Source organism: Lycorma delicatula, chromosome 2 (genome assembly GCF_047948215.1).
Source record: "Lycorma delicatula isolate Av1 chromosome 2, ASM4794821v1, whole genome shotgun sequence".
NCBI lineage: Eukaryota > Metazoa > Arthropoda > Insecta > Hemiptera > Fulgoridae > Lycorma > Lycorma delicatula.
Window position 1 is genome coordinate 141,357,494 of NC_134456.1, and position 13,318 is coordinate 141,370,811.

Sequence of the window (13,318 nt, forward strand, 5' to 3'; positions counted from 1 at the left end):
ACTTGTTAAGCTCTCTGTTATTAGATTCATAAATAAGTTGGATTAACAACCGCTTCATATAACCGTAGACATATTGGCAATTTTAAATTCCAGGATTAATCAATAAATGCTTTTAGAGAAAAAATTATAATTTTCCTAGCTGATATTTTCATCAAATTTAATCTCCAGGTTAGTCTCATATATATACTAGAAACCGGCAATAATAATATGAATTAATTCTAGTACCGGCAATGATAATATGAATACCACAGAATTTTCTTTTCAGGGTGAAAGATACTAAAATAATTTTCTCAAAATAAGGTAATTGACAGATCTTTCTGTATGCGATCAGATTAAAAAACGAAGAAGTAATGAAAGTAAAGCTTTTACAAATGAGGAAGAAATTTTAAGAAAAATATTCAGTGTTATTCCTAGTGATATATCTGAGAATGTGATTTTTTATAAGCTAAGAAAATATATAAGAATAAAGTTTAACTTTGAAAATAGCATAGCTCCTCAATTTTCATCCGTATAACTTACTAGTATAAAGTTATTATTTTCAATCACGCTGACAAATAACGTATAACATATGATATAATGATATATAATATAATATCATTATATTAATATTAATATCATTATATTAATATTATATCATATATCATATAATGATATATGATATAACATATCACTTGAACATTCTTAAAAAAAATAATCGATATTGAATGAACTGATCAGTTAAAATTCATTATATTTTAAATCACATCATAAATACTTGTCCATATCATAAAAAAATCGTTTACTCAGAGACAACTTTAGTTGGGATTGCGTGCAAATAAACAAATGTGTCGGTTTCAACTGAAATCATTTTGTGGAGAATAAAAAAACATATAACTATGAATGAATTAAATGAGCTGTCGTTTTTTTTTTAAAATAAAATGAATTGTTTGTTAAAACATTTTTATTTTAGTAACTGTTTCCGACATCATTTTACAAATATGAAACTCTTGAAATAAATAATTTTTTTTTTTAACCTCCAGGACCACTGTTAGGTATTGCTTCACAGAATGAGATGAGTGACAAATAGCATGTGAAAATGTCATGCCTGACCGGGATTCGAACCCGGGACCTCTGCATGAAAGACCGAGTCGCTACCGTTCCTGCCACGGAGGCCGACATGTAGTTTTATCAAATTAGTGTTTAGATGGCTAACGCTTTCCTAAGGAAGATTTTTTATAAATTAAAATAAAGGTAATTTAAAACTCTTACTTTGTATATTAATAGCGTAATTTTCAATTTAGAAGTAAATCTGAAAAATGTTTCTATTTATGTTACCGTTATTAAGGAAGATCTGTGTTGTTGTTGTTTTGTTAATTTATTTTTCTCTGAAGATGGCTAGTTACCTAACGTTCTGAGCAATAAACTAGCATAACTAAGAAATTTATTTAATGTTTTTATATTATCTTCAGTTTTGATTGTCATGGATAAAATTACTTAATATGCAAGTTATTTTATATCTTTTACAAGTTACATTTTACTAATAATTAAAATAAATAAATTGGTAAAAAAACACTAGTAATTTAATAATATACTTTATTGTATAAATTTAATATATTGTACAGTTTACGTCTATGGTGAATTACGTAATATTGAAGGAACTGATTATTGTTTTAATTAAGAAGGGAGGGTTAGGAATCCAAAATCGGTTAAAATACATTATGTTATTCGTGAATAACCTCTCATTAATTGTAATTTAACGAGGTTGTTATTTAGTTACAGTGCTTTACTATGCGATCCTTAATCACACATTTCTATAAACGAGTTTACTATTTCAGTACTTCAGAATATTAATGATCATGGATATAGTTATAAAGGAAAATATGTATTTGTTGAATTAAAACTTAAAAATGTTGAACTGTTTGTCTGTATGCTCTCGCGCACGCGTGCGCACGTGTATGTGTAAAAATAGGTAAAAAGAGAGAGGGTGATTAGAGGGAATGAAAAAGTAAATTGATGACCTAGGGTAGGAGAGAGATTAAAAGAGAGATCGGGTACTGAAGATAAGTTGTACAGGTGAGCGAAATGTTACTCAAGATTACACAACCCTGAATTCATTAATCCACTGAAGTGTGAAATGTTCTTTTAGGTTGGCTCTACGAATGGGCTGGCTTGGAGTGGGTGGTTCAGCTAAAATCCCAGCTCCAGCTTGTCCATTGTATATGAACCATCTGTAAAAAATATTTTTAAATATTTAGTAGTAGTTTTAAATCGGTTTTCAATTATACTAGCTCTGAATTCGAAGGATTTTAAAATTAGAATCTTTTATACTATATAATCAGATTTCATGAGTGATTTCATGCTGCGGTCTACGGTCAAAACAAGGGGCTGAGTGAATAAGTACGTAAAGGTCAGGGGAAAAAGATTAAGGATATTAAAGAGAGATAGAGGTAGAATGGTGGATGGACAGATAGAGATAGAGTGAAAGAGATAGAAAAAGGATGTGTGTGTTAGTGTGTGAGAGAGTGAGGGTGAGAGAGATTATATTTACGCTAACTGACTTTATGGCTAATACCTGTCGGGTCATATGATCTTCACTTCTACGCATCACGTGTCCAAACCAGCGTAAACGGCTTTCTCGCATTTTTTGCTGTATTTCAGCTACTTAAAGGTCCCTCAGATGTATTTGTTTTGAATTTTGATTCTATTGAATCAAGGCATATATACATATGCCTTGATTCTATTTTCTAACTCTCTTTCCATGTTTACCTGATGTTGTCAATGGATCCAAGGTACTTGAATTCCTCTACTTGATTTAAGGAGTTCCTTCGATAGTAGGTACTGGCTGAATGTTGCTGTTGTCACCAGAGAAACTGCAATGCATGTATTCAGTCTTTTTGCAACTAACTTGTAGGCCACTGCCTACAATTTAGTCTCAAAAAATTTGATCGACCAACTTATTCGATCAAATATCCAATAAGTCAATTTTACAGATAATCACTCGTTTTTAAGAAACCGGTACTGTAGATAACGAAAACGGTCCGGCCGGCCAAAGGTTTAAATGATGAATCTTTAGACCATGTCCGTGCATCCTTTGAACGATCATCTCAAAGATCAATAAGGCTATCTCAGCAGATCGGAATGTCATATGGGAATATCCGCAAAACCACAAAGAAATTAAACTTACGTCCGTACCACATTCACCTCGGACAGGAAATTCGTGAAGGTATCTCGGAAAAAGACTAAATTATTTCAAACGGTTTATGCGCTTCGTTCGCGGCAAAATTCGGATCTCGGATTACATTTCTTTAGGTGACGAGGTATGGTTTCTTCTAAACGGCATTGTAAACAGCCAGAACAACCGATATTGGGATGCAGAAAACCTTTTACGTTTTCCACGAGTTTACTTTCATTCAGAAAAGATCGAAGCTAGGAGCGTAATTTCTCAGAAGAGAATAGTGGGTCCAGTATTATAACGGAAACAGTGGCGTTTGTATGCTACCAGTAGATTATATCTGACATCATAGCGTTGTTAGAACGTTGTTTCAGCAAGACGGTGCTACAACCCGATCAGTGAATAACACTATGTTACTGCTATGTTAGACTTAGGAGAGTCATTTCCCGTGGTCTATGGCCACCTAGGTTTCCCGATTTATTTCTCACAGTGTTTTTCTTCGGGCTTATTTAAAATAAAAAACTCTCAGAAATAGCTCTTCCGGGCAGGATGTCTGCAAACAAAGTGACTCTAACTTGAAGAAACATGTTGATGTCTTTTTAATTGGAAGTAAAGGACATTTCCAACATTTACAGTATTATAACAAAATTACTGTAAGTTGCAAAAGTACTTAATATCTATTTATTAAAAAAATGTGTATATATTTATTTGGTTTCCCCATTAATGTTTTTTAACCACATGGGTTACGTAAATTTTTTCTCACTTTGTACAAAACAAGGGGCTGAGTGAATAAGTGGTAATGGTCAGGGGAAAAAGATTATGGGTATTAAAGAGAGATAGAGGTAGAAAGGGAGAAGGACAGACAGAGATAGAAAAAGTATGTGTGTGAGGTTATTGCTAATTTGTCGTTGTAAACATGCCATCATCAGTTCATTCCTACGACTAGTGCAACCCCTCTATAAAACCACTCCTTACTTTTTATTAAAGTCATAAACGTCACAAACATATATGAGCATTGTAACCGTTAAATTAGTAACTTTACGATGAATTATTTGTGTTCATCTCTAGAAATAATGATAAATATTTTATAGACTTTTACGTGTTTTTTAGCTCTTTATTATTATTCATAACGAAATCTTCAGATCTAACTATTTCAACATTTTAAAGTTAATGTTACGACTATAAAATAAAACTTAATCGATGATCTTGTACTTGAACGTGTAATAAGAACCTTAAGCCCAATAATTCACGATATACTGCTAATATATTAATCCTACTGCATTCTTTGTGTATATGCAGAATTCTAGAAACAATTGTAATGAAGCACGTTGTCCAAAAGTACGTACTATTATATTATGCACCGAATTGAAGATTACGTGATACATTTATTTATATATTGTATGCACGCGAATTTCTTACAAGTCATTAGTTGTAGGCAAATATTATATTTACGTACATCAGTAATAAATTTATAAACGTTTGATAGTTTAATTTCCCCGTAGAATGGCACCGTTAAAGTTTTTTCACAAGCGGGTTGTTAAACGCGTAACTTTTTTCTCAGTATAACTACATCAGAAACTTCCGTTTGGACCGGTGGGTGAGATTTATTTTATTTTATAAAAATTATAGCTATTAAAAAATTTCATGTGTGGTAGGGAATGAATTGTCGAACTCAAAGATATTTAGATTTATACTAAAGATTATTCTTAAAAAAAAATTTGTAAAACTATTCCAGTTCATTAGTCGTAATACATGTGGTTCTACCATCAAATACGACATCTTGTAATAACCGACAGATATAGATTTTGATTTCGCGCTCGCAAGAGAAGTAAATGATTTTCTTGCGGTAATTAGCCTATTGTACACCGCCCATACTGGTCAAACTTTTTAATCACGTTATTCTTTACAAATTTCATTAATAGTGGTTGTTTTTAATTATTTCATGTATTTTCTTACTCACCTTCATTAAATAAATGAACTATTTCTGACAAAAAACCTTTTTACTACCGAAATGGCCGTTAATTGAAAAAACGTTTGTCCAAAAAATGTCGAAATATAATTAGGATAACGAGAAAGAATAAGTTGTTAGGTTTTCATGAACAGTTAAGTTATGACATGTTGTGTGATAACTGGAATTATGGAAACAATGTTACAAATATAATTATAATAACAATCAATCATTTATTCGAATGAAGATTACTTCTGATTTATAGTGAAAATGTCAATTTTTCCTTTTTATTAAAATATCACTTTGTTTATTGCGAATCAAAGCAGATAAGTTGCATAGAATAACGAAAAAATCTTTCTACCGAAAATTTGCACGCTGAAGTCTACTAATTTTTTATTTCACTCATGTTTATGTGCTTTCTTAACTGTTTCGTTTATTACCAATGGTATAGATTCCTTCTGTTTACAGGGTTCACCGCTGATAGTACAAAATAAAAGAGGGAAGACAGAAATTATAATAGATCTAAAAATTATAATAGATCTAGTGGAACAGTCAGTATGTGAGTATATTTTTAAGACTGTGAATACCATAAGGAGGTTAAAAATATTTTATTTGCTTGCTTAATTAGTGCTATGATTATGTCCTCCACTTGTGGAAATTTACTTCACAAGATGAATACGCGTCGATTTGGCAATCGTTTGAACTATCATTTCGATCACTCGAAGAGGCATAGGATTCATCAGCCGTTTTCCATAACAGGAAACAAAATGCAATAGGGATTCTCTGCTTTTTACGGTGAACCATCACAAAAAATGCAGAAGCCGTTTTAATAAGAAGTATCAAAAACCGATGTGGAACGTTTTACGAACTGTATATTTCAGTTTCACTTGGCAGAGAGCCACAGAATTTATAAGGTTGCTACAACTAGCGGCGGAATTCCCAACTACGTTTAGATTGTTCGCTAGCTACACATTCTGGTTATTTTTGAGTATGCTTCGTGCGCGTATATATGTATATATATATGTGTGTGTGTATGTGTGTGTGTGTGTGTGTGTGTGTGTGTGTGTGTGTGTGCGTGTGTGCGTGTGTGTGTGTGTGTCTGTGTGTGTGTTGTAAACACTGCTAGCTTTACAAAAAACCCTTTTGTATAAATATATTTTAGAGATTAAAAATTGTAAATTTTATTTTATTACAATGAGAAAGTTATTGGACGAGGTCTTTCTCCAAATATTATTATAACTCTACGTTATTATAAAATAGATTCCATTTAAAATGTGTTTAAATAATTTCTTTCGTTTAGAGTTACCAAAATTATGAACCTAAAGTTAGTGAAAGTAAGATTTAGAGGTGGAAAGTCAGAAAGATCTCTGAAGATAAAAAGAAGAGAAACTCCCTTCCTATTCGGTAGCAGTTAGCAATTAGCTAGCCACTTGACCTACCTATACTGTAACAGTATAGGGCAACGATTTTCATATATTGTGAATGGCTAAGCAATGTAAAGATTAGATGTAAAGTTTCTTCGCATAAGGCTTATTTGTATGGTTCATAATGGATTATTTCCAGATTAAAAAAAATGAACTTGAATATTGTACTTAATCGATGCGATCTTTCAGGAAGATGGGTAGGTAGTTGAAGAAAGTAGAAACATCAGTAAATGAAAATTAATTGTAACTTAAATATAAAGCTTCAGTGAGAACAGATCAACTTTTTTTTTTGAATAACATAAAAATAACAAAAAATTAATTTATAGAAGAATTTAAAAATATTCTCTGCGATAAACGTTAAAAACTATTCCACTTTGATAACTGTACATTGATCAATAATATAACTTAAAAAAAATGTTTTCTGTTCAATAGACTTTTTAACAGAAAAAAGCTAGAAAAAATTATAGATCTATCTATCTATGGGATGGGAATTTATAATCCCTAATCCACTGATAAGATTTAAAACTGTTTCTACTTTAAAAATGTCTTGACTTTGAGAAATAATTAATAAACATCTTCAGTTCCATTGTTTGGAATTAAAGGTTACAAAAGTTTATAAAGCTCCTGTGCTTTTTGACTTAAATTAATTCTTCCCTCAATCCTGTAATAATAAAATAAAACTTTAACCTTGATAAAGCCTCATTTAGAAAAAATTGTAATAGAGAAATTCAAATCAGAATTTCGAAAAAAAAACAAAGTTAGAAAACAATAAAAATAACAATTTTTAACGGTAGGATTTTAGTTTATTTTTGCTTGAATCGCCATATAAGCTTGAAACTTGTGCGTGGGATTTTTTAGCTTATGATAATGCCACGCATGACTGGGAGGATTCAATCCCGGAACCTTCGGATGAAAAATCGAGACGTACCACCACGGAGATCGGCGAAGTAGTGATTTTTTCAAAAATACATCAAACTCCATTGTATGACTTGTAATAGCATTTTATGAGATATTAATTATATTTTTAATAATTTAAAAGATATTTGGGAGTAAAGTTTTCGTTCGTTAAAGGTGTAACAAAACGTATTAAGAATTTGAAATAATTAAATACTGCATTACTAAATGACAAACAAATGAATTTTCTTCTAAAGGTTTTTTGGAACTAATTATAGGCTTTTTCTGTAATAGAGTATCCGACGTAAAAATTGAATTACTGAGACTGAAGTAAATACTATATCGAACAAACTGGACGCACATTCATTCACGATAAAAAAGGAACATATACTTGCACTACACACAACAACGAAATCTAATTCTTCTAATTACCTCAAAGAAACAACAGAAAACACCAATAAAAACATTAACTACAGCATGCAAATTTTACACATTTCACATAAAATCTAAGATATCATCTCATTTGAGCGATATCAAATTTACTATCACGCAAAATTTAACAAAAAATATATTGAAAAAAAATCAAACACAACATAAATCGAATGTATTATACAATTACATACTAAAAAGGATTGCCTAACCTTTATAAGATGGCCCTTTATAACAGCACTACAGGATACTTCACTGAAGCAGAAATGATAATTAGCTCCGAATGGCTTTAGAAGAGAAGATTCCATTAATTTAAAAGTAATTGATTAATATTTAATAGATTTTCAGTAGTAACAAAATATAACCTCTTTAATGATCTGGTATCTCTTCAATATTTTGTATCCCACCCGATTTTAAAAGTAAAAAAATAATTAATCAGTAGAATCAACATCCATTATTCGTAAATTAACGCATTAAATTTCATGATCGTAAGTTATGAGAAATAAAGCGAAATATAAGCCAACAATTCATACAAAAATACTTACTATTTTATACATTTAAGGCTAGATGTTAGCATTTAACAGGCGGTAAAGTAATACAAGTAATTTCGCAAATGCAATAATAGTATAAAATAAAATGGAATTTAAAAATAATAATGGAACACCGAATAATAGTACTGACAGTGGCAAAAAAAAAAAACTCCAACGTAATTATATAGAGCGTTTCATTTTAATCGCCCCAGGCGATTTTATCGTAACTACGCACAACGCAAAAAAATGACCTAAACATAAGTTACGCAGATTGGAGACGGGACACCTCAAGGTGATCTTGGTTTTGACCTTGACCTTATTTCAAGGTTAATACGATTTTTTAAAATTAAATAATCTATTTTTGACCCAACCAATGAAAAGAGCGAAAGATATTACATCGGAATATATGGTCATTCATATGTTCATGGACATTATTTTGAATATTATACTACTAACCATCAGAGATAATTTTATACGGAGACTATGTTATACGATTTACACGTTTTTTGTCAAAATATTCCTGGAATATTTATATTCTAGGCTATTTATTTCGCAAAATGACTACAGAAGTTTTGTGGATAGGAGGGGGATATACGACGATGACCTTGACCTTGAGGTTCCCTTTGGAGATCGTTGAGGTTTTTCAAATGGAGTTACCTTTTTCAATAGCACCAATGGAAAGAAAAAAAATCTCACGTCGACATACTTGAATTCAGTTGTGACGTTTTATGATTATGTTTCATTTTTCCAGCTTCTTGAATTTCACGGTTTAGGAGTTAATCACGTACGGTATCCGATCAACAAAATTTGCTTATTCAAAATAGTACCAGATAGCAATCCTCTTCTCATAACTTAGAAACCAGGACTGTAAATATCTGTGAAAAGAATCCAGCACCAGTATAACACCATCCCTGATGGTTAGCCGTATAATATTAAAAAAAGGTCCAAGATGATATATACGACATACATTCCAATGTAAAATGTTTTGCTCTTTTCAATGGTGGGATCAAATATAGATCATTCCATTTGAAAAAAAAAATCGTTTTAATTTTGAAATAAGGTCAAGGTCAAGTTCAAAGTCAAATCATGAGGTGTACTCCTCCAACCTGAGTAACTTTTTTTAGGTATTTTTTTGTACTGTGCGTAGTTTACGAGAAAATCGCCTGCGGCGATTAAAATTAAATACTGTACAACGATCCTTTTCACTTGAAATGGAACTTGTAAACAAATATTTTTTCTTCGAATTAAACAGACTAAATTAACCTTAATCTTAAAACTCTTAGAAGCGCTGATTTACACGAATACATACACATGATTCAGACAGTATTTTATTTACCACAGTATGATTCGATACAAGTTGTGTAATATTGTTGTATCGAGTATCATAAACAGATAATCCACCATCATCGGCCTGGAAGACAAAATGTGTGTGTGTGACCCACGTCGGTGGTAGACGATCTGGACATAAGTCTCCTTGAAGGTATTCGTCTAAAGTCATGCGGCGACCGCTCCAGTATAACAGTTCGTCTACGTATCCAAGAGTATAGATCGCCGTAACTATTCCGGCGATAACGAAACCTATTACCATCAACGAGAATATTATACTTCTCCAATTTCGACCCTCTTGTTGACCAGGGTACACCAGATCCTGAAACAGTAATAATATTTATAATTTCTATCCTAATTATTATTTTAATAAATATCGGATGAAAATCTGAAATTTTTCATGAAATATCTAGTGCTAAACTGTGTTGTTTCACTAACTTAGCATTTTACAATTGATTACATATATTATAACGATATAAGAAACAGTTAAATATTACCAGTTCTTATCAGTTAAAAAGGAATTAATATTTCGTTATTATTTATTAATTTTTCAGTCATTTTATGCTCTAGGTGTTAAGAAATATATTGCATATTTGCTCTTTTGGATACGAAAAGTAAGATTATTGTATTAAAAATTTTAAATATTTAGCAAAATAATACCTGTAAGCGCAATTTTTCAGGCAGAAATTGATTGTAGTCGGAAAGTAAATAATAATAGTACAGTAAATGTTACAGTTATCAAAATATAATGTTTCTCACATAGCGTCTACCACTTCTGTAAGAAGTTTTGTTGACGGAAGCTACCTTATTTTCAATTAAAAAAGAAAATATTTATTGAAAAATACTGTACTTGGATTACTTTTAGTTTTAAATATAGACATAAGTATTCTCGTTAATATTTTTAAAGGTTTTGTTAAAACACGGTTTTCATCTTTATTTAAATGAATTAGATTTCATAGACTTATGGTAGATATTTATGACTGAAAAATAGGACTTTTTTTATGAAGTGACGTAGAAAAATGTAATTTTTATTTATTTGTACTGTAAAAAACATGTAAGGCCAAAACAAAGGTAATGAAATGGGAGAAAAAGTAAAATGATGTGAATTATGTAATAGATTATATGAAATAGAAAGCCTTTTAATTTGCGAAGTAAACATCCTAATGTTCTCCTAATAACTCACTTAGATAAATGAATTAAGGAAAACAGAAAAGAAATGAACACAATAAAGAAATGTTTTCATGTTTGTATAGATTTAATGAAATTTTCTCGTATTAAATATACGTACAATAATTTAGAATGTGCTAATGTAGTGAAGCGCTTTATGACAACGAAATGTTTACAGAATAAAGTCAAACAGATAAAGAAAAAAAGAAGAATTTGAAGTATGTTTTAAAGAAAACTATTTTAATAATTGGTGAGTTAAATAAAGTTCAGAATGAAGACGTTATAAGACGAGTTATTGGAAGAAAAGAAGGCTGTACAAGATTCTTACTAGAAGAAAACCTATGTTAATCTAGTAATGGAATGAAGTATGGAACGTAAGAGCTGTTTTTCGAAGGAGACAAAAAGATTAGGTATCTAAAATAGATAATCGTTATAAGAAAATTTAAAATAACTCAACGTAGATATTGAAATTAAAAGATTAGCGCATTGAAATGTAAAGCAAAAACTAGTGGTAGTAAGTACATAAGTGATAAATACTCAAATTTATATATATTTTTCTCAAGGTAAATCGATACTGCAAGGTCCACCGACCTAACATTTTCTTTTTTAAGATTCCGCTACCAACTTATCACTTCACCAAATCGTTTTAAATCACTTTTTTTTTACTAATTTTCAACCTGCCTTTTAACATTCTTCCTTAACACCATATATTTCATAACACATTTTTTTCTTCTTCTTAGTTTCAATTTTTGACCATTTTCTAACATAAATTTTTTACTCCATCATATAAGTATTTTTAACAGCTCTTTATATATATTTTTATTATTTGCCTATTTCTAGCCGACTTCAATTCTATTTAAAAATCCTCCATGCTTGAGATAATGTGCTTTTGATTTATCTCTCTTACTTCCTCTGTTCTTTTTGATTTTACTGCCTAATTAATAAAGTTTTTCTACTTCTAATATTACATGTCCTTCCTTTATATCGAATCATTATCCTGTTTTCTCATTAAATTTCAAAAGTTTTATTTTACTGTCATTTATTTTGAACTAAATCTCATTACACAAATAAATCATTATTTGTCATTAAATAGGTAAATCACTTCAGTATTTGTCATTTCGTATTTACACCAAACGAATAGTGTCTTTCTATTGAATAACTCACCGCAGAAAGCTTGTACGTGGGATTATGATACATGGTATTCTAATTTGTTTTGTTTATATATACATTTTTTGATATACTGTTGGTAAAATATGTGTAATTACAATTATTGGGCTATTTTTTTGTGTTTGAATAACTGTGTTAACATGCATTAGCGAGTGTCTGTTGATTGTAAGATAAGTTGTTTTAAATTTAGATAATATAAATCAGCTGGTCTGATTTTTCATCGTGGTTTATCACATTTTGCGGTAGTGTTCTATAATATTACAAATTTTAGATGCAAATAAACTTGTAATCGATTTGAATGCCTATATCACCGTTGTACTTTGGTCATTGTAGATTAATTAACGATTCCGGTCAGGAGTTTCGGCCAGAATCTAAAACGCAGAAAAATTAATGAATGTGATAATAATTATGACGCGATCAGAATAAATATTTGGCTTTACTAGGATGTATGAAATTAAGATAAATTCTAATTAGAGCGCATGTACTTTATTTTTTACCGACTTAAACGCTATTATTTATATCCGGGGGGATTCAAAAAGGATTTCACAACTTTAAAAGCATATAAATATTTATTGAAATAACTTACAGATTCGGCTGATGTCTCACTTCACAGAAAAACACATTAAGTTTGTCACCCAACAACAGGTCTGTTCAAATTCTAAATGATTTTTCATTAATCAGATAGAAGTATTATATATTATTTTAATTTTATGAGTGATGTTTGATTAGGATCTTGATATTTTACTTTTTTTATTTTAATATTTTATCTTTGTTCATTCTTAGCTACTATAATCGGTAACATAACTAATGTTGGTTTATGTTTAATACTCCTTAAAAAATATTCAGTCATTTAGTTCTGAGTTCCTACGAGTTAAAAACATCTATGATAGAAAGATTCTGTGTGTGTGGTATTCTGTATGAGCGTATGTTCTGTGTGTGTATGTATATGTGTGTGTGTGTGTGTGTGTGTGTGTGTGTGTGTGTGTGTGTGTGTGTGTGTGTGTGTGTGTTATGTATGTATATATGTACATAAGTTGTATTTGGTCTTTACATTTCAGGAACGATTTAACCGACAAACATGAAATTTTGTAGCATTCTGTGTATTAGGGAGATTGGTGATGTTATATTTAAAAAAGAAAACTTTTTTGAGGTGTGGGACGTGTATTGTGCGAGTGGTATACTTCGGAGGGTGTTAGATTTGATAAACATTTTTTTCTGTGTTTTTGTTTTAATTATTTCAAATAACAATATTTTTATCAATTGAAGTAATACTTTTAATTAA

General features: G+C 30.4%; 1 protein-coding gene across 20 annotated transcripts in view; it reads right to left on the reverse strand.

Annotated features, from left to right (window-relative positions):
- Window positions 1–13,318, reverse strand: part of LOC142319274 (inactive dipeptidyl peptidase 10) — a 362,606-nt gene that overhangs the window by 69,315 nt on the left and 279,973 nt on the right. For all 20 annotated transcript variants that reach the window (XM_075356364.1, XM_075356358.1, XM_075356366.1 and 17 more), the window contains one exon: window positions 9,713–10,024. In XM_075356364.1, coding sequence (XP_075212479.1) covers window positions 9,713–10,024 — 312 coding nt within the window. The remainder of the gene's footprint in view (window positions 1–9,712; window positions 10,025–13,318) is intronic.